The sequence below is a fragment of the Sardina pilchardus genome, chromosome 7 (genome assembly GCF_963854185.1).
Source record: "Sardina pilchardus chromosome 7, fSarPil1.1, whole genome shotgun sequence".
Lineage (NCBI taxonomy): Eukaryota > Metazoa > Chordata > Actinopteri > Clupeiformes > Clupeidae > Sardina > Sardina pilchardus.
In genome coordinates, this window is record NC_085000.1 from 20073448 (window position 1) to 20091361 (window position 17914).

The window sequence follows — 17914 nt, forward strand, 5'->3', positions numbered from 1 at the left end:
TACCAGTGAATGTGAGCACAAAGAACCAACACAAAAGGGATATTTTATAAAGGACCAAGATTTATTGAGCGCTTTCAGTTGTTGTACATGGCACATCCTACAGTAAATCTGGTCAAGGTCAGCTGTTGCAGGGACACATGGAGAAGGGAGTGATAAGAGAGCTGCCTACAAAGCTCACTTCAAGGCCCATTATCCCAGGAGAAATGTAGAGAACAGAGCAAATGATGACCATGCATACTGTAGGCTATCAAACAATTACTCTATTCATTGAGGGCCAGGATATCACTCTGAGTTGTTTCTGAAGCTCCATGTGCTGGTGTTGGAAAGGCTTTAAAAAGAGCAAGACCTTGTCAAATGTTCTGTGTTTGAGTGGAACAGGGGAGAGCAAGGGGAGAGCAGAGTGAAGGCAGGAGAGGTGTTGTTCCTCATTTAGAAGCGGCGCATGCCACTGGACATCATGGAGGAAGAGGAGCGAGACATGGACATGCCGCCGCCGCCACCGCCAATGCTGAGGCTGGAGCCACCGCCCATTCCGATGCCCATGCCGGAACCGCCGCCGTAGCCGAATCCAGCACCGCCGCCGCCGCCGCCGCCAATTCCCATCATCATGCCGCCGGCACCACCACCGTAGCCGAATCCACCACCTCCGCCACCACCTCCGCCGCCACCAAGGGCCAGGCCACCGCCTCCTGCAAAACATTTGATTCATTTAAATGGGTGCAGACAACACACAGTATTGATCATTTCCTGGATTCTTATGCGGTCTTGAAATGAGGAATTCTACCTACCAGCAGAACTCTCTTGAACGTGAACGGTTGCAGTGGCACTACCAATTCTGTGGAAAGGATGATTGATTAGGATTTGTCATTGTTGTTGCCACTAACAATGGCTATGTAATTCGGTTTTGGGCTATTAATTAAGTTATACTGATTGATGTACTTTTATACTATATTATACTTATTTTCTGATTATTATGATTATTAGTATACCGTATGCACTATTGATATGTTTACCTGGACTCCTCTCCTTCCAGCAGTTTCCTGTAGGTGGCGATCTCAATGTCGAGGGCCAGTTTGACGTTCATCAGCTCCTGGTACTCGCGCACCTGGCGGGCCATGTCCGCCTTGGCTCTCTGGATGGCCTCCTCGAGGTCCCTGATACGCAGCTTGGCATCCCTCACTGCCAGCTCACCACGCTCCTCAGCCTCTGCAATCTGGACCTCGAGACTGGAACGCTGTGTCATAACAGAGGAATGCATTAGGTGGAGGTTTGTTGATGATGGAATATTTGGTATGACAACAAAACGGAAAGTAACGCACCTGTCCTTTGACTGCCTCAATCTCGCTTGTGAGACGGCTGATCATGCGGTTGAGTTCTGCGATCTCTGACTTGGTTGTGCGCAGGTCTACACCGTATTGGCCAGCAGACGTCTGCATCTCCTCAAACTGTTCAATACCAAGAGGTGTTAATATGGAGGTTCTAGTTAGTGCCGATTTCAAGATACAATACCCTGCATTGATAAAGTACTGAAAGCTAGTGGCACTCCAATGCACTCACCTTGGCCTTGTACCAGGTCTCAGCCTCAGCACGGCTGCGGTTGGCGATGTCTTCGTACTGAGCACGCACTTCAGCAACAATGGAGTCCATGTCCAGAGAGCGGCTGTTGTCCATCTCCACAATAGCAGACGTGTCCTTGATCTGTCCCTGCAGCTCGCGCAGCTCCTGTGGGAGGAAGGGAAAGGCAAATGTGAAGGTTCCGTATGAGCTTGAGAACACTGTACAGTACAGTAAGTGCACTTTGGATTGGACCCTGTGGATGAAGTATGACCAACTCTCACCTCCTCATAGATGGCCCTGAGGAAGTTGATCTCATCCTGAAGGGCATCAACCTTGGCCTCCAGTTCCACCTTGACCATGTAGGAAGCATCAACATCCTGAAGAGGGATGAAAGAATGGGTAAGTCTGTAGGTTCAGAGGTTACAGCCGCAATGGAAGATTAAATCATTTCTGTTTTACCTTCTTCAGCAGAACAAACTCATTCTCCACTGTGGCACGTGTGTTAATTTCACCTTCATATCTGCACAAAAGGAACAGAGGCCAGTCAGTCACACAGAAGTAGGAATCTGAAACTGCATACTGTACATCTCTCTTTGACAGGTGGTGGACAATGACCAATGTCCATAAATAATTGAGGCACTCACTTAATCTTGAAGTCCTCAACCAGAGTCTGCATGTTCCTCAGCTCTCCCTCCAGCTTGACCTTCTCGTTGCCCAGGCCGTCAAGCTGTCTGCGCAGGTTGGCGATGTAGGCCTCGAACATGGAGTCGATGTTGGAGCGCACAGTGGTCTGGTCCTGGAGAAGGGACCACTTGGTCTCCAGCATCTTGTTCTGCTGTTCCAGGAAGCGTACCTGTGGAAATGAAATGAAACATCATTACATCAGTTAAACTTAGACACTGATTCCTGAGACAAAAGCCTTACATTATGACACATTAAACTGCACCTCTCTATATTTCACATATCCTAATCTACAGATTTTTTTTTCTCAGAATAGAAATGAATAGAATAGAAACAACTAAACAAAAGTGCATACAAAGTGAAACCTTTTAAAACATTATTTTGCTTATACATTTTAAAATGTTCCCTTTCATGGAATGTTTTTTTTTTTAAATCCAATGTTTATTAAACAAATGTTATTACTCATGAACGATTAAAGCCATCCCTGATGACACATTATTTTAGCTGTGGTATGCATATATAAAAGATATTTTTCTTCCTGTTATTTCTTTTTCTGATTTTGTTCAGTCACTGATCAGGTGGAATTCGGCGTCTATGAAAAATGGATGGCTTATGAATTTGCTTAGGGCTCTTCTTACAGGCTGTGGAATATTGCTTCACAACAAAGTTGTTTTTTTGCCGGAGTGCCAGGTGTAATTTGCTGCTGGGCATACGCTCGTTCAGCAGGTAAATATGATGCACGCATGAGGTGTTGATAGAAACTTTCTCAGGCATGGAGGCAACACCCACTCCAAGCCGCCACCAGAGAAAAGCCTTGACAGACATCAGATAAAAACATCCCACCCCTCCTGCAGGGGCATTTGGGGTCTTTTGCACTTCTTTTGCTGATCACTGAGATGGTTGCAGGTCATGACTCATAGTTTAATTATCCAAATGGCACCTGACCAAAAGGTGACCATGGCCTTTCATAGCTAGAAAAGCAGGAGAAGCCCATTATTCTGACATCAAGGTGTGGCAGCCAGCATTCTATTCCTGAGAGAATACCCCTCCCCACTGTCATGTCGCCGTGCAGCTACTTATAGAAGAATATGTTTAAGACGAAACAATGCTGCACTCGCAGACCCAGGAGACATTCACAGAGCAAGCAGGCATTCATCCACAACTCGCATTTGGAGTCAGAGAGTCAGTGCTGCCATGGGAATGGGCAGATAACTCGATCGCTGCCCTTATTCAGAGAGAGGATGCAGTCATCTCTCCTCCAGAGAAGAGTTTCAAACCCACACTCTACATATTCACACACATTTTGGATCATTTTCTGTCCAGAATACTCAAAAATAGAGCTTTTGCAGTTATAGAATTACCACTATACAGTAGACTTCGCCTACAAAGAAGAGCCAAAACTGCCATCTTTGCCCATATACAGAAATCTGGGTGATAAATGAAGCTAACTACCTATGGCAAGTTGCAGTAAGTTAGCTCTGGGGTAGCAAAAATCTAAGTTTGCCGTCTTAACGTACCGCAGATCACAGTACCCACTCGAAGGCAGAGGGCAAGAGTGTTGAACAAAACGTCTGCAAAAAAATCGCAAGATACCGGATCTCAAAGATGGCAGCTTTTTTGTAGGCGAACTTCAGAGGTCAATGGCCAGGCAACCTGCTTCATATAATTTGGCCACATTTGGGCTAATCCTCGCCTGCCATCTAAGACAGAGGACAATCTTGTAATGAGTTTTATCATCCCACAAAGTGTATCCTGCTACAGTATGTAAAGCAACTGAAGAACCACATTACTGCTTATTACTGCACACAGTGACTTAGTGAGTACTTTCACAGGCAACATTTTTTTTAGATGCTGGACTGAGAACATGCTAATGAGCATAGAGGAATGATGTGATATGCCTGACTCTGTCTGATTTTTAATGAGAAGCACACTGACCTTGTCGATGAAGGAGGCGAAGCGGTTGTTGAGGGTCTTGATCTGCTCCTTCTCCTGGGTGCGGACGGTCTGGATGGTGGGGTCGATCTCCAGGTTCAGGGGGGCGAGCAGGCTCTGGTTGACTGTGACAGCTGTGATGGTGGGTGCCACAAAGCCACCACCTCCACCACCCATGCCCATTCCAAAGCCAGCGCCTCCAGCTCCAAAACCGATGCCTCCACCGCCAAGAGCCATGCCTCCACCACCACCACCTCCGCCCATGCCAAAGCCGAAGCCGGAACCACCGCCACCACCTCCCAAGGCCAGGCCACCACCACCACCAGAGCGCCTCATGGACATGGAGCTCATGCGGGCGCCGCCACCACCGGAACTTGCCATGGCGGACTGGCTGGAGAAGCTCCTCTTGATGCTGCCGCCGCCGCCACCGCCACCCATGCCGAAGCCACCGCCACCACCCATGCTGAAGCCTCCACCGCCACCCATGCTGCCACCGCTGCTGAAGCTGGATGAGGAGATCCTGACACTCATGGTTGCTGTTGGCTGAGGGAGGGCGAAGAAGGAGTCGGAGCAGGTGAATCCACTAAGAGGAGAGATGTCCCTCTGAGTGTCTTGCTGCTGGTGTGACCCCTCTTTATACTGTGAAGAGAGAGGGCTGGCTCTCACCTGAGACTTGATCTCCCTCCTCCACCACTGAATGAGGACACTCCCCACCAAGCTCACTTACCTGCAGGGGATGCAGCCATCTGATTGGTGGAGAGGGCCAAATATGTAAGTCAAGAGGCCTCCAGCACATTCGGGTAAGGTGTACACTCTTAGATAAAGTAAGCAAGACCCTGAGGGGGATTCGGGAACAGGTGGAGTGGATGCTAAAGGTTCATCTTTAATTACTCATAAGGCTGTCCATAGTTATTTTCAAAGCTGTCTTTCCACTGTTGAGATTTACAATTGTGGAAAAGACGTTATATTGAATGTGCTTCTTGGAAAAAAAAAACATTTTCATACACAGGGTGGCAGTGTGGTCTTCAGCACAGTTGGTAATCATGATGTTCCCAACTACGTACATTCCATGAGTGTTAATAGTATGGTAAAAAGCAGTCTAGACAAAATTCCTGACTGAATCAGTAATAATGCAAAGGATGTAGACATCCTCTCTCTGCTTATAGATAGATAGATAGATAGATAGATAGATGAGGAACGGCCACAGATTTGGTTAAGTAAAGGCTGTTATGTGTCTTGTGGACTAAACTCACTCATCATGTGCAGGACGTTGGATATGTTAGTTGATTTATGGTCACTGGAACATGAACACACCAGACTACTACTCCTGCTACTCCTCCCCCCTCCCCCTCTCCTTCTCTCTTGCTCTCTCTGGATATGCTGGAGGCCATGCTGTAGAGGGTGTCTCCTACCCTTACCTGTCTGTTCCATGATCCTGAGATCATGAACCAGATTCACCCTGATATGATGACTCGTTTGAAAGCTTGGAATGGAAGCGATTGAGTTTAGAATACTTAAATCGTTCTAAATGTTAGGCTCTTAAATATTCTTGATTGCTTTGACCTGCTTAAACCTTTCAGGCTCCTCAAAGTAGACGTTTGCTGTGATTGCAGCATTTCCTACTCTTGGCATTTTATCAACCACCTTAAGATAGAGACCTTACAAGTCTCTACACATTCACTACCATCCTCTGAAGATAAGCTCTAATCAGCATGTTAGTGTGAACTGGGCTATATATCATTCACACTGAAAATTGGAATGTGGTTTATTTACTTTTTGTGTTGTATTTATTAGCATGTCATACAGTATGTGTTTGTGTTTGTTGTTGAAATGTATGTGTATCATTTCTATCACAGTTACATGGTAATGCCCTTTGTGGCCCAGGACCTTGGTCACATCATGAAGAAAAAGAGACTGACAGACCGAATTATCGTCTATCTATTCTATCAAATACTACGAGGGCTAAAGGTCTGCCCATTGCCTGTCACTGATGTTTCTCACAACTTCGGGTCAATGGGAAATATGTGCCAGTGACTTATAATTGTTTTTTTTTGTTTGTTTGTTTTTTTCCAGTACATCCATTCTGCTGGAATTATCCATCGGGTGAGTTTCAAACATAATCCAGAATCTTCTAATGTAGTGCATATTGTGACTGAGATTTCTGATATGATCATGCTGTACAACCCCAAGATGTGCAAGCTGCTAGTGCCATCATAAACCATCATACAGCGGATGCTGGCTTTTGAACTGTGCACTAATAACAAGTTGGATTTGGTCCATCTCCTCTTTAACCCGAAGGAGGCAAAGTCCATCATCTCCAAAAGTTTATATTTTCATTTGACCTACCGTACCAACTTTTTTGATTGTATTGGAAAACGTAATATTTTGTTATGCAGACACAAATATAAAATGCTTGTCTTATAGGATCTCAAACCTAGTCTATTGTGTGTGTGTGTGTGTGTGTGTGTGTGTGTGTGTGTGTGTGTGTGTGTGTGTGTGTGTGTGTGTGTGTGTGTGTGTGTGTGTGTGTGTGTTTTCTGAAATACATGTAAAACAAAAAGATGTTTTCTAATGAATTGAAGGACAAGAAAATACATGACATGAAGCAGAGACAAAACAAAGATGTAGCAAAATGACATGTGCATTATTATTCCATACCAGATTTCCATATGATTAGACACTTTCAACAAGAGTTTGCCTCCATGAGTCTGACAGTAACAGGTCTTAACACTACCAACAAAAGCCAGGAGGTTCCAGAAGGGTATTTGTAGTGCACATTTAAAGCAAATGTGGTGTGTTAATTGAGGTTATTATAATGGCTTCAAACTGTCATTGTCACTGTGCGCCTGAATGCCTGAATTTCTGATATTACACGTACGTAGGTTTTGGAGACACATTCTCCTCCAAAAAAAAAAAATAATAATAATAATTTCGTCACCATGAAGACATGCATCTCTGAAAAAATGCATCATGAGACATTGTGATCTTACGCCAAATATGTTTAGGTGTGGAAAAAGCCGTAAGGTATATGCGACTATTTCAGGAATTTGATTACGCAGATGCTACATAAAAACCTGGGCTTCTCTTGTGCAGTCTAGACACATTCCCCTGTTGTTCCAGATAGCCCAAGAGTAGGATACATGGGGCAGCCGTGGCCTTCTGGTTAGGGCTTCGAGCTTGTGACCGAAGGGTTGCCGGTTTGATCCCTGACCAGTACACGGCTGAAGTGCCCTTGAGCAAGGCACCTAACCCCTCACTGCTCTGGATTAGTGTGTGATTCACCTCACTGTGTGTTCACTTTGGCTGTGTGTGTTCACTAATTCAGTTAAATGCAGGAAAACGAATTTCCCTCACAGGATCAAAAAAGTTTATAGCCTATTCTATTCTTCTATTCTAAAAGAGAGAGCACACAGTATTATATATTATCCAAATTCTTATGTAGCCTGGGTGTTCCTAAAGTTCTTGAATTGAAACTCGGACACAATAAAGTAACCTCTGAACTCTTTATCAACTCTTATAGCTCTTTGTAATCATTTGCATCTTCCGCTCATATAGCCAAATCACTATCTGTAGACTCACTACTGAAGTCTGCGCTTCCTCTACTGTATGAACAACACAATGGAAACTAAAAGCGCCCCCTTCTGGACTGAATGAAACAATGACGTGGAAATCCTATAACATAACATGTTATATAAATCATAAACATTACAGTTCCCATGCTGCCTTGCGCTCGATTTAATTCACGCTGTTAAGGCACCCTGGAAACCACCGCCCTAATTTTTGCCTCAGATACAGTAGGGGACCAATCACAAAACATGATAATACCCGAATATTGCTGAATTGATTTTGATTTGAGATCTCATTTCATGGCATACCCTCACCCTCAAAACACCTTGCTTTCCCAAGTTTGTTTTATTTTGTTTTCTCAGTGTAATACCAGTGAATGTGAGCACAAACAACCAACACAAAAATAAATATTTTATAAAGGACCAAGGTTTATTGAGCGCTTTCAGTTGTTGTACATGGCACATCCTACAGTAAATCTGGTCAAGATCAGCCGTTGCAGGGACACATGGAGAAGGGAGTGATAAGAGAGCTGCCTACAAAGCTCACTTCAAGGCCCATTATCCCAGGAGAAATGTAGAGAACAGAGCAAATGATGACCATGCATACTGTAGGCTATCAAACAATTACTCTATTCATTGAGGGTCAGGATATCACTCTGAGTTGTTTCTGAAGCTCCATGTGCCGGTGTTGGAAAGGCTTTAAAAAGAGCAGGACCTTGTCAAATGTTCTGTGTTTGAGTGGAATAGAGAAGAGCAGGGGGAGAGCAGAGTGAAGGCAGGAGAGGTGTTGTTCCTCATTTAGAAGCGGCGCATGCCACTGGACATCATGGAGGAAGAGGAGCGAGACATGGACATGCCGCCGCCGCCACCGCCAATGCTGAGGCTGGAGCCACCGCCCATTCCGATGCCCATGCCGGAACCGCCGCCGTAGCCGAATCCAGCACTGCCGCCGCCGCCGCCAATTCCCATCATCATGCCGCCGGCACCACCACCGTAGCCGAATCCACCACCTCCGCCACCACCTCCGCCGCCACCAAGGGCCAGGCCACCGCCTCCTGCAAAACATTTGATTCATTTAAATGGGTGCAGACAACACACAGTATTGATCATTTCCTGGATTCTTATGCGGTCTTGAAATGAGGAATTCTACCCACCAGCAGAACTCTCTTGAACGTGAACGGTTGCAGTGGTAGTACCAATTCTGTGGAAAGGATGATTGATTAGGATTTGTCATTGTTGTTGCCACTAACAATGGCCATGTAATTCAGTTTTGGGCTATTAATTAAGTTATCAATGCTATTTAAACTATATTATACTCATTTGCTGATTATTATGATTATTAGTATACCGTATGCACTATTGATATGTTTACCTGGACTCCTCTCCTTCCAGCAGTTTCCTGTAGGTGGCGATCTCAATGTCGAGGGCCAGTTTGACGTTCATCAGCTCCTGGTACTCGCGCACCTGGCGGGCCATGTCCGCCTTGGCTCTCTGGAGGGCCTCCTCGAGGTCCCTGATACGCAGCTTGGCATCCCTCACTGCCAACTCCCCACGCTCCTCAGCCTCTGCAATCTGGACCTCGAGGTTGGCGCGCTGCAACACAACAGAGGAATGCATTAGGTCAGGGGTGTCAAACTCATTTTCACCGAGGGCCACATCAGCCCAATGGTTGCCCTCAAAGGGCCAGATGTAACTTCTAAGATTTGTAGCACCAGCCACAAAATCTTTAGCATCGGTAAAACTTCTAAAATCGAGAAGAGCAAAAGGTATCAGCATGACATGTTCTTTTTTATTATTGTTATGTTTTATAAAAACAAAACACCACTGTCAGTTCCCTACAGTTTGACTTTTCAATGAGGGTCACTGGTCAGTCAGGAAGAGATCATGCCATGGATTCTTTTTTTTTTCATATTTCTGAGTTTTTAGATTCGAGTATATTCAACTTTACTGTCATTGCACAAGTGAAATACCAGTAACGAAATGCAGTTTTACATCTAGCAAGTGATGCAAACGAGTAGGCTAACTGTCATGTCAAAAAGTGCATCCATATGAAATGCGTCACTAGCCTACACCGTTCCATACACATACAGTAGAAGCGAACGGTCCTGGTGGACTTTTTCTTTGAAGTTTTAAAGTTGAAAGGTGTTGTGTGGATTCTATGTTGTTCGTTTTAAACTGAAATGAAAATGCAAAGCAACAGCATACCTTCTAGCATACCTCTGCTTGCCTGATATGAATGCACCTCTTCTCGGTCAGAATAGGCTTATTTTCGCTTTTGGCCAAACAATCACAATTGCTCGATTAGCAAGGATTTAGAGCTGGATTTTTTGGATAATAGGACTACACACAATTATACATGCCTTTTAAACGTAGACGTAAACGTATCACGTAGTTTACAACTTACATCGATTCCCCTCTCAAAGAAGCACACGCACTTCAAACAATCATGCGTTTCACAGGCAGGCTAAACCGAGCGCGTAATTTAGGCGCTCCGTTCGCTAAAATAGTTTAGAATACTGGTCTATTTTGTTTTCACACGTAGGCCTATACGTTGCTGTCACATCTGATGTAGCCAGTTGCACTGATCATAGAGGAAGGTCGTTGATGTTGCCTCCCTGTCAGTCTCACGTGCGTGCATTGTAGGCCCTATTGCAGTGTATTGCCTATACGCAAGAACTGTATCGGACCTTTTAAGCTCTCGCGGGCCACATACTGTATCAGACCCTTAAAGCTCTCGCGGGCCATATGAAATGACGTGGCGGGCCGCATCTGGCCCGCGGGCCTTGAGTTTGACACCTGTGCATTAGGTGGAGGTTTGTTGATGATGGAATATTTGGTATGACAACAAAACGGAAAAGTAACGCACCTGTCCTTTGACTGCCTCGATCTCGCTTGTGAGACGGCTGATCATGCGGTTGAGTTCTGCGATCTCTGACTTGGTTGTGCGCAGGTCATCACCGTGTTTGCCAGCAGAGGTCTGCATCTCCTCAAACTGTTGAAGACCAAGAGGTGTTAATATGGAGGTTCTAGTTAGTGCCGATTTCAAGATACAATACCCTGCATTGATAAAGTACTGACAGCTAGTGGCACTCCAATGCACTCACCTTGGCCTTGTACCAGGTCTCAGCCTCGGCACGGCTGCGGTTGGCGATTTCTTCGTACTGAGCACGCACTTCAGCAACAATGGAGTTCATGTCCAGAGAGCGACTGTTGTCCATCTCCACGATAGCAGAGGTGTCCTTGATCTGTCCCTGCAGCTCGCGCAGCTCCTGTGGGAGGAAGGGAAAGGCAAATGTGAAGGTTCCGTATGAGCTTGAGAACACTGTACAGTACAGTAAGTGCACTTTGGATTGGACCCTGTGGATGAAGTATGACCAACTCTCACCTCCTCATAGATGGCCCTGAGGAAGTTGATCTCATCCTGAAGGGCATCAACCTTGGCCTCCAGTTCCACCTTGACCATGTAGGAAGCATCAACATCCTGAAGAGGGATGAAAGAATGGGTAAGTCTGTAGGTTCAGAGGTTACAGCCGCAATGGAAGATTAAATCATTTCTGTTTTACCTTCTTCAGCAGAACAAACTCATTCTCCACTGTGGCACGTGTGTTAATTTCACCTTCATATCTGCACAAAAGGAACAGAGGCCAGTCAGTCACACAGAAGTAGGAATCTGAAACTGCATACTGTACATCTCTCTTTGACAGGTGGTGGACAATGACCAATGTCCATAAATAATTGAGGCACTCACTTAATCTTGAAGTCCTCAACCAGAGTCTGCATGTTCCTCAGCTCTCCCTCCAGCTTGACCTTCTCGTTGCCCAGGCCGTCAAGCTGTCTGCGCAGGTTGGCGATGTAGGCCTCGAACATGGAGTCGATGTTGGAGCGCACAGTGGTCTGGTCCTGGAGAAGGGTCCACTTGGTCTCCAGCATCTTGTTCTGCTGTTCCAGGAAGCGTACCTGTGGAAATGAAATGAAACATCATTACATCAGTTAAACTTAGACACTGATTCCTGAGACAAAAGCCTTACATTATGACACATTAAACTGCACCTCTCTATATTTCACATATCCTAATCTACAGAGATTTTTTTTATCAGAATAGAAATGAATAGAATAGAAATAACTAAACAAAAGTGCATACAATGTGAAACCTTTTAAAACATTATTTTGCTTATACATTTTAAAATGTTCCCTTTCATGGAAAACAAATAATTAAAAAAAATCCAATGTTTATTAAACAAATGTTATTACTCATGAACGATTAAAGCCATCCCTGATGACACGTTATTTTAGCTGTGGTATGCATAAATAAAAGAAAATAATTTCCCCGTTATTTCTTTTTCTGATTTTGTTCAGTCACTGATCAGGTGGAATTCGGCGTCTATGAAAAATGGATGGCTTATTATGAATTTGCTTAAGGCTCTTACAGGCTGTGGAAGATTGCCTCACAACAAAGTTGTTTTTTTTGCCGCAGTGCCAGGTGTAATTTGCTGCTGGGCATACGCTCGTTCAGCAGGTAAATATGATGCACGCTTGAGGTGTTGATAGAAACTTTCTCAGGCATGGAGGCAACACCCACTCCAAGCCGCCACCAGAGAAAGCCTTGACAGACATCAGATAAAAAAAACACCCCACCCCTCCTGCAGAGGCATTTGGGGTCTTTTGCAGTTCTTTTGCTCATCACTGAGATGGTTGCAGGTCATGACTCATAGTTTAATTATCCAAATGGCACCTGACCAAAAGGTGACCACGGCCTTTCATAGCTAGAAAAGCAGGATGAGCCCATTATTCTGACATCAAGGTGTGGCAGCCAGCATTTTATTCCTGAGAGAATATCCCTCCCCACTATCATGTCGCTGTGCAGCTACTTATAGAAGAATATGTTTAAGACGAAACAATGCTGCACTCGCAAGACATTCACACAGCAAGCAGGCATTCATCCACAACTCGCATTTGGAGTCAGAGAGTCAGTGCTGCCATGGGAATGGGCAGATAACTTGATCGCTGCCCTTATTTAGACAGAGGCTGCAGTCATAGGATCTCTCCTCCAGAGAAGAGTTTCAATTCACACTCTACACACATTCACACACATTTTGGATCATTTTCTGTCCAGAATACTCAAAAATAGAGCAGTCATAGGATTACCACTATACAGTAGACTTCGCCTACAAAGAATAGCCAAAACTGCCATCTTTGCCCATTTACGGAAATCCGGGTGATAATTGAAGCTAACTACCTATGGCAAGTTGCATTAAGTTAGCTCTGAGGTAGCAAAAATCTAAGTTTGCCGTCTTAACGTACTGCAGATCACAGTACCCACTCGAAGGCAGAGGGCAAGAGTGTGTTGAGCAAAACGTCTGCATCTTAGACTTATTCGTTCCCGCGAGAGTTTAACAGGCGCGATAATTCAAAATCACTATGCCATTTTCCCATTGGAAAAATCGCAAGATACCGGATCTCAAAGATGGCCGCTTTTTTTTAGATGCTGGACTGAGAACATGCTAATGAGCATAGAGGAATGATGTTATTGCCTCTTGCGTATGCCTGACTCTGTCTGATTTTTAATGAGAAGCACACTGACCTTGTCGATGAAGGAGGCGAAGCGGTTGTTGAGGGACTTGATCTGCTCCTTCTCCTGGGTGCGGACGGTCTGGATGGTGGGGTCGATCTCCAGGTTCAGGGGGGCGAGCAGGCTCTGGTTGACTGTGACAGCTGTGATGGTGGGTGCCACAAAGCCACCACCTCCACCACCCATGCCCATTCCAAAGCCAGCGCCTCCAGCTCCAAAACCGATGCCTCCACCGCCGAGGGCCAGGCCTCCACCACCACCACCTCCGCCCATGCCAAAGCCGAAGCCGGAACCACCGCCACCACCTCCCAAGGCCAGGCCACCACCACCACCAGAGCGCCTCATGGACATGGAGCTCATGCGGGCGCCGCCACCACCGGAACTTGCCATGGCGGACTGGCTGGAGAAGCTCCTCTTGATGCTGCCGCCGCCGCCACCCATGCCGAAGCCGCCGCCACCGCCACCCATGCCGAAACCGCCACCACCCATGCTGAAGCCTCCACCGCCACCCATGCTGCCACCGCTGCTGAAGCTGGATGAGGAGATCCTGACACTCATGGTTGCTGTTGGCTGAGGGAGGGCGAAGAAGGAGTCGGAGCAGGTGAATCCACTAAGAGGAGAGATGTCCCTCTGAGTGTCTTGCTGCTGGTGTGACCCCTCTTTATACTGTGAAGAGAGAGGGCTGGCTCTCACCTGAGACTTGATCTTCCTCCTCCACCACTGAATGAGGACACTCCCCACAAGCTCACTTACCTGCAGGGGATGCAGCCATCTGATTGGTGGAGAGGGCCAAATATGTAAGTCAAGAGGCCTCCAGCACATTCGGGTAAGGTGTACACTCTTAGATAAAGTAAGCAAGACCCTGAGGGGGATTCAGGAACAGGTGGAGTGGATGCTAAAGGTTCTTTTTAATTTCTCATAAGGCTGTCCATAGTTATTTTCAAAGCTGTCTTTCCACTGTTGAGTTTTACAATTGTGGAAAAGACGTTATATTGAATGTGGTTCTTGGGGAAAAAAACCCAACATTTTCATACACAGGGTGGCAGTGTGGTCTTCAGCACAGTTGGTAATCATGATGTTCCCAACTATGTACATTCCATGAGTGTTAATAGTATGGTAAAAAGCAGTCTGGACAAAATGTAGATAGACATCCTCTCTCTGCTTATAGATAGATAGATAGATAGATAGATACTGTACTTAATTCACTCCAAAGGGAAATTCAGAAAAAGTATTGTCACTATTTCTAAATCCTGTGATAATGGTGCATTGAGGGCTATAGGGGGCTGTGGTGCCTGGCATTTATTGCAGATTGTGGGACTTGAGGAATGGCCACAGATTTGGTTAAGTAAAGGCTGTTATGTGTCTTGTGGACTAAACTCACTCATCATGTGCAGGACGTTGGTTATGTTAGTTGATTTATGGTCATTGGAGCATGAACACACCAGACTACTACTCCTGCTACTTCTCCCCCCTCCCCCTCTTCTTCTCTCTTGCTCTCTCTGGATATGCTGGAGGCCATGCTGTGGAGGGCGTCTCCTACCCTTATCCTGAGATCATGCACCAGATACACCCTGATATGATGACTCCTTTGAAAGCTTGGAATGGAAGCGATTGAGTTTAGAACACTTAAATCGTTCTAAATTTTAGGCTCTTAAATATTTCTTGATTGCTTTGACCTGCTTAAAGAAACTGAGATCCATCACTTTCTCAGCAGAGACCTTTCAGGCTCCTCAAAGTAGACGTTTGCTGTGATTGCAGCATTTCCTACTCTTGGCATTTTATCAACCACCTTAAGATAGACGCTAGGAATGTTTTTCCAATAGTCCTGAAGGTGTTCCCATACAAGTTGAGCACTTGTTGGTTGCTTTTTTATTTGTGTTAACCGATTCTGCTTTTACTTGAGGCTAAAGTTGGCTGCTTTTACAGTTTCTCTTGATTGCTTTGATGCAATAGTCAACTCAAACTCCAAATTTTCAGCTGACACACAGAGCGAAACAATGGCACTCATGATCAAAATGCAAAAGGCTCTAACCATGCCAAAGTATTTAAATTATGCAACAACAACAGTTGCCTTCAAACAACACAACTTGAGAACAAGACGAAGTCTTAGCAAAAGGAGTTTCTTTTACAGACAGAATCACGAGTAAGAACAGACGTTTCAGGCCTACGGCCTTTCTCTAAGCTTGCAATGCTGCAATTACAGACATGCACTTCAAAAGAGACCCAGTGGTCCGGAATATGCGTCTGTGTGTGTATGTTTGCATGTGTGTGCGTGTGATTGTGTGCATGCCTGTGTGTGTGCATGTGCGTGCGTGCGTGCAAGTGCATGTATACTGTGAGTGTGTCTATATGTGTGTGTTTTTGTAAGTTTTGTTGTGTAAGTACATTCAGTGTGTAGTTCCATTATTCCAATGTTATTGCACCGTACGGCAGAAACTATGGGAAGCCGTACGGTGCAATAACATTGGAATAATGGAACTACACACTGAATGTACTTACACACACTGAAACATTGACACATTACACTGAAACAATTGACACATTATACACTGTGTACTTTTACCACACTGAAAATGTTTGAACACACTGAAACTGAGAAACCAACACACTGAATTTTGCGCCATACACACTGAATCTGTTTGCACACGCACTGAAAAACTGCTTGCACTACACACTGAAACCTTGACACATACACTGTGCCCTTTTACCACACTGAAAATGCTAAAACACACTGAAACTGAAAAGCCAACACACTGAATCTGTTTGCACCGCACTGAAATCACTCGCCCAACACACTGGGTTTACTTGCACACGCACTGAAAAACTGCTTGCACTACACACTGAAACATTGACACATACACTGTGCCCTTTTACCACACTGAAAATGCTAAAACACACTGAAACTGAAACGCCAACACACTGAATCTGCTGGCACCACACTGAAATCACTCGCCCTACACACTGGGTTTACTTGCACACACACTGAAACATTGACACATAATACACTGTGCACTTTTACCACACTGAAAAAAGCTAAAACACACCGGAACTGAAACGCCAACAACCGGAAGGTTCCTCATACACACTGAATCTGCTGGCACCACACTGAAATCACTCGCCCAACACACTGGGTTTACCTGCGCACGCACTGAAACTGCTTGCACTACACACTGAAACATTGTTACACACTGTGCACTTTTACCACACCGAAAATGCTAAAACACACTGAAACATTGACCCACACACTGGGAAGGAGAGCCTCACGTCATCCAGCTGTGTGCTGTGTTGTTTTTCAGGTGAGTCATTATTTTCGATTAATTTGTTGTGTTTGTGGTGTTTCAACTGTGTGACTCTGCTAGTTAGCTATTTTCCCTTATGCTAGCTCCCGTTAGCTAGCGAGCTAACTGGCTAACTTACATTGTATTTGAATGGGCGGCTAGGCTAGTTGTTTACTTCGTTAGTTCGAATTACTCTCGAATCCCTAGCGAATCACCTAAGAAGCCTAAACGATATTTGTTGGGTTTTGTTTCTTTTTATTTCATGCTTAGATTGTAGGCTAAGTTGGGTTACCTGGCCTGTTGCTGTAAGCCTACCCTGGGGAAGAGCAGTCGGGGAAGGAGATGACATCCAGCTGTGCTGTGCATTGTTTATCAGTAAACGAACGAAAGAAGTTTCATTTAAAATAGGCCAGCCTGCATAGGCTAAAATATTTAGCGTTGCTCCCGGCTGCGTTCATTGCTGGGTTACGTGTTTAGTTTGATGGTAGCTGTATCACCTTTTGCTTTATTTTTGCATTTCATAATCATTCCAGAACTTTGTTCCCCCACCCCACCAGCAAGCTCACACTCTCTGATGTGACCAGTGTGTTGGGTGTTTCAGTGTGGTGCAAGCAATTTCGGTGTGTATGGCTAAAATTCAGTGTGTTGCTGTTTCAGCAGGTTCAAGCATTTTCAGTGTGGTAAAAGTTTCAGTGTGTATTGGGAGCAGTTTCAGCGCGTGTTTCAGTGTGGTGCAAGCAATTTCGGTGTGTATGGCTAAAAATTCAGTGTGTTGCCGTTTCAGCAGGTTCAAGCATTTTCAGTGTGGTAAAAGTTTCAGTGTGTATTGGGAGAAGTTTCAGCGCGTGTGCAAGTAAACCCAGTGTGTCGGGCGAGTGATTTCAGTGTGGTGCCAGCAGATTCAGTGTGTATGAGGAACCTTCCGGTTGTTGGCGTTTCAGTTCCGGTGTGTTTTAGCTTTTTTCAATGTGGTAAAAGTGCACAGTGTATTATGTGTCAATGTTTCAGTGTGTGTGCAAGTAAACCCAGTGTGTAGGGCGAGTGATTTCAGTGTGGTGCCAGCAGATTCAGTGTGTTGGCGTTTCAGTTTCAGTGTGTTTTAGCATTTTCAGTGTGGTAGAAGGGCACAGTGTATGTGTCAATGTTTCAGTGTGTAGTGCAAGCAGTTTTTCAGTGCGTGTGCAAGTAAACCCAGTGTGTTGGGCGAGTGATTTCAGTGCAGTGCAAACAGATTCAGTGTGTTGGCTTTTCAGTTTCAGTGTGTTTTAGCATTTTCAGTGTGGTAAAAGGGCACAGTGTATGTGTCAAGGTTTCAGTGTGTAGTGCAAGCA

The 17914-nt window shown here is 45.2% G+C and overlaps 2 protein-coding genes across 2 annotated transcripts; both read right to left on the bottom strand.

The window, feature by feature from the left end:
- Positions 1 to 42: 42 nt before the first annotated feature.
- Positions 43 to 4773, bottom strand: LOC134087553 (intermediate filament protein ON3-like). Its single transcript, XM_062541123.1, has 9 exons — positions 4174 to 4773; positions 2202 to 2410; positions 2017 to 2077; positions 1839 to 1934; positions 1558 to 1722; positions 1320 to 1445; positions 1014 to 1234; positions 789 to 835; positions 43 to 689 (listed from the first exon to the last, which is right to left on the bottom strand). The coding sequence occupies exons 1-9, from the start codon at positions 4699 to 4701 to the stop codon at positions 430 to 432; spliced, it is 1713 nt and encodes a 570-aa protein (XP_062397107.1). The 5' UTR covers positions 4702 to 4773; the 3' UTR covers positions 43 to 429.
- Positions 4774 to 8145: 3372 nt separating this feature from the next.
- LOC134087552 (keratin, type II cytoskeletal cochleal-like) lies at positions 8146 to 13948 on the bottom strand. Its single transcript, XM_062541122.1, has 9 exons — positions 13318 to 13948; positions 11485 to 11693; positions 11300 to 11360; positions 11122 to 11217; positions 10841 to 11005; positions 10603 to 10728; positions 9109 to 9329; positions 8891 to 8937; positions 8146 to 8791 (listed from the first exon to the last, which is right to left on the bottom strand). The coding sequence occupies exons 1-9, from the start codon at positions 13861 to 13863 to the stop codon at positions 8535 to 8537; spliced, it is 1728 nt and encodes a 575-aa protein (XP_062397106.1). The 5' UTR covers positions 13864 to 13948; the 3' UTR covers positions 8146 to 8534.
- Positions 13949 to 17914: the final 3966 nt, after the last annotated feature.

Bases quoted from the DNA above. Each gene is read 5' to 3' on its own strand.
- LOC134087553 (XM_062541123.1), bottom strand. From the start codon at position 4,701: ATGAGTGTCAGGATCTCCTCATCCAGCTTCAGCAGCGGTGGCAGCATG. The intron at 2,411-4,173 runs GTCAGTGTGCTT...TCATTTCCACAG, and splicing joins TCGCCTCCTTCATCGACAAG to GTACGCTTCCTGGAACAGCA. The intron at 1,235-1,319 runs GTGCGTTACTTT...GTTATGACACAG, and splicing joins TTGAGGCAGTCAAAGGACAG to CGTTCCAGTCTCGAGGTCCA.
- LOC134087552 (XM_062541122.1), bottom strand. From the start codon at position 13,863: ATGAGTGTCAGGATCTCCTCATCCAGCTTCAGCAGCGGTGGCAGCATG. The intron at 11,361-11,484 runs GTGAGTGCCTCA...CCTTTTGTGCAG, and splicing joins GTTGAGGACTTCAAGATTAA to ATATGAAGGTGAAATTAACA. The intron at 10,729-10,840 runs GTGAGTGCATTG...GGTCTTCAACAG, and splicing joins AGACCTGGTACAAGGCCAAG to TTTGAGGAGATGCAGACCTC.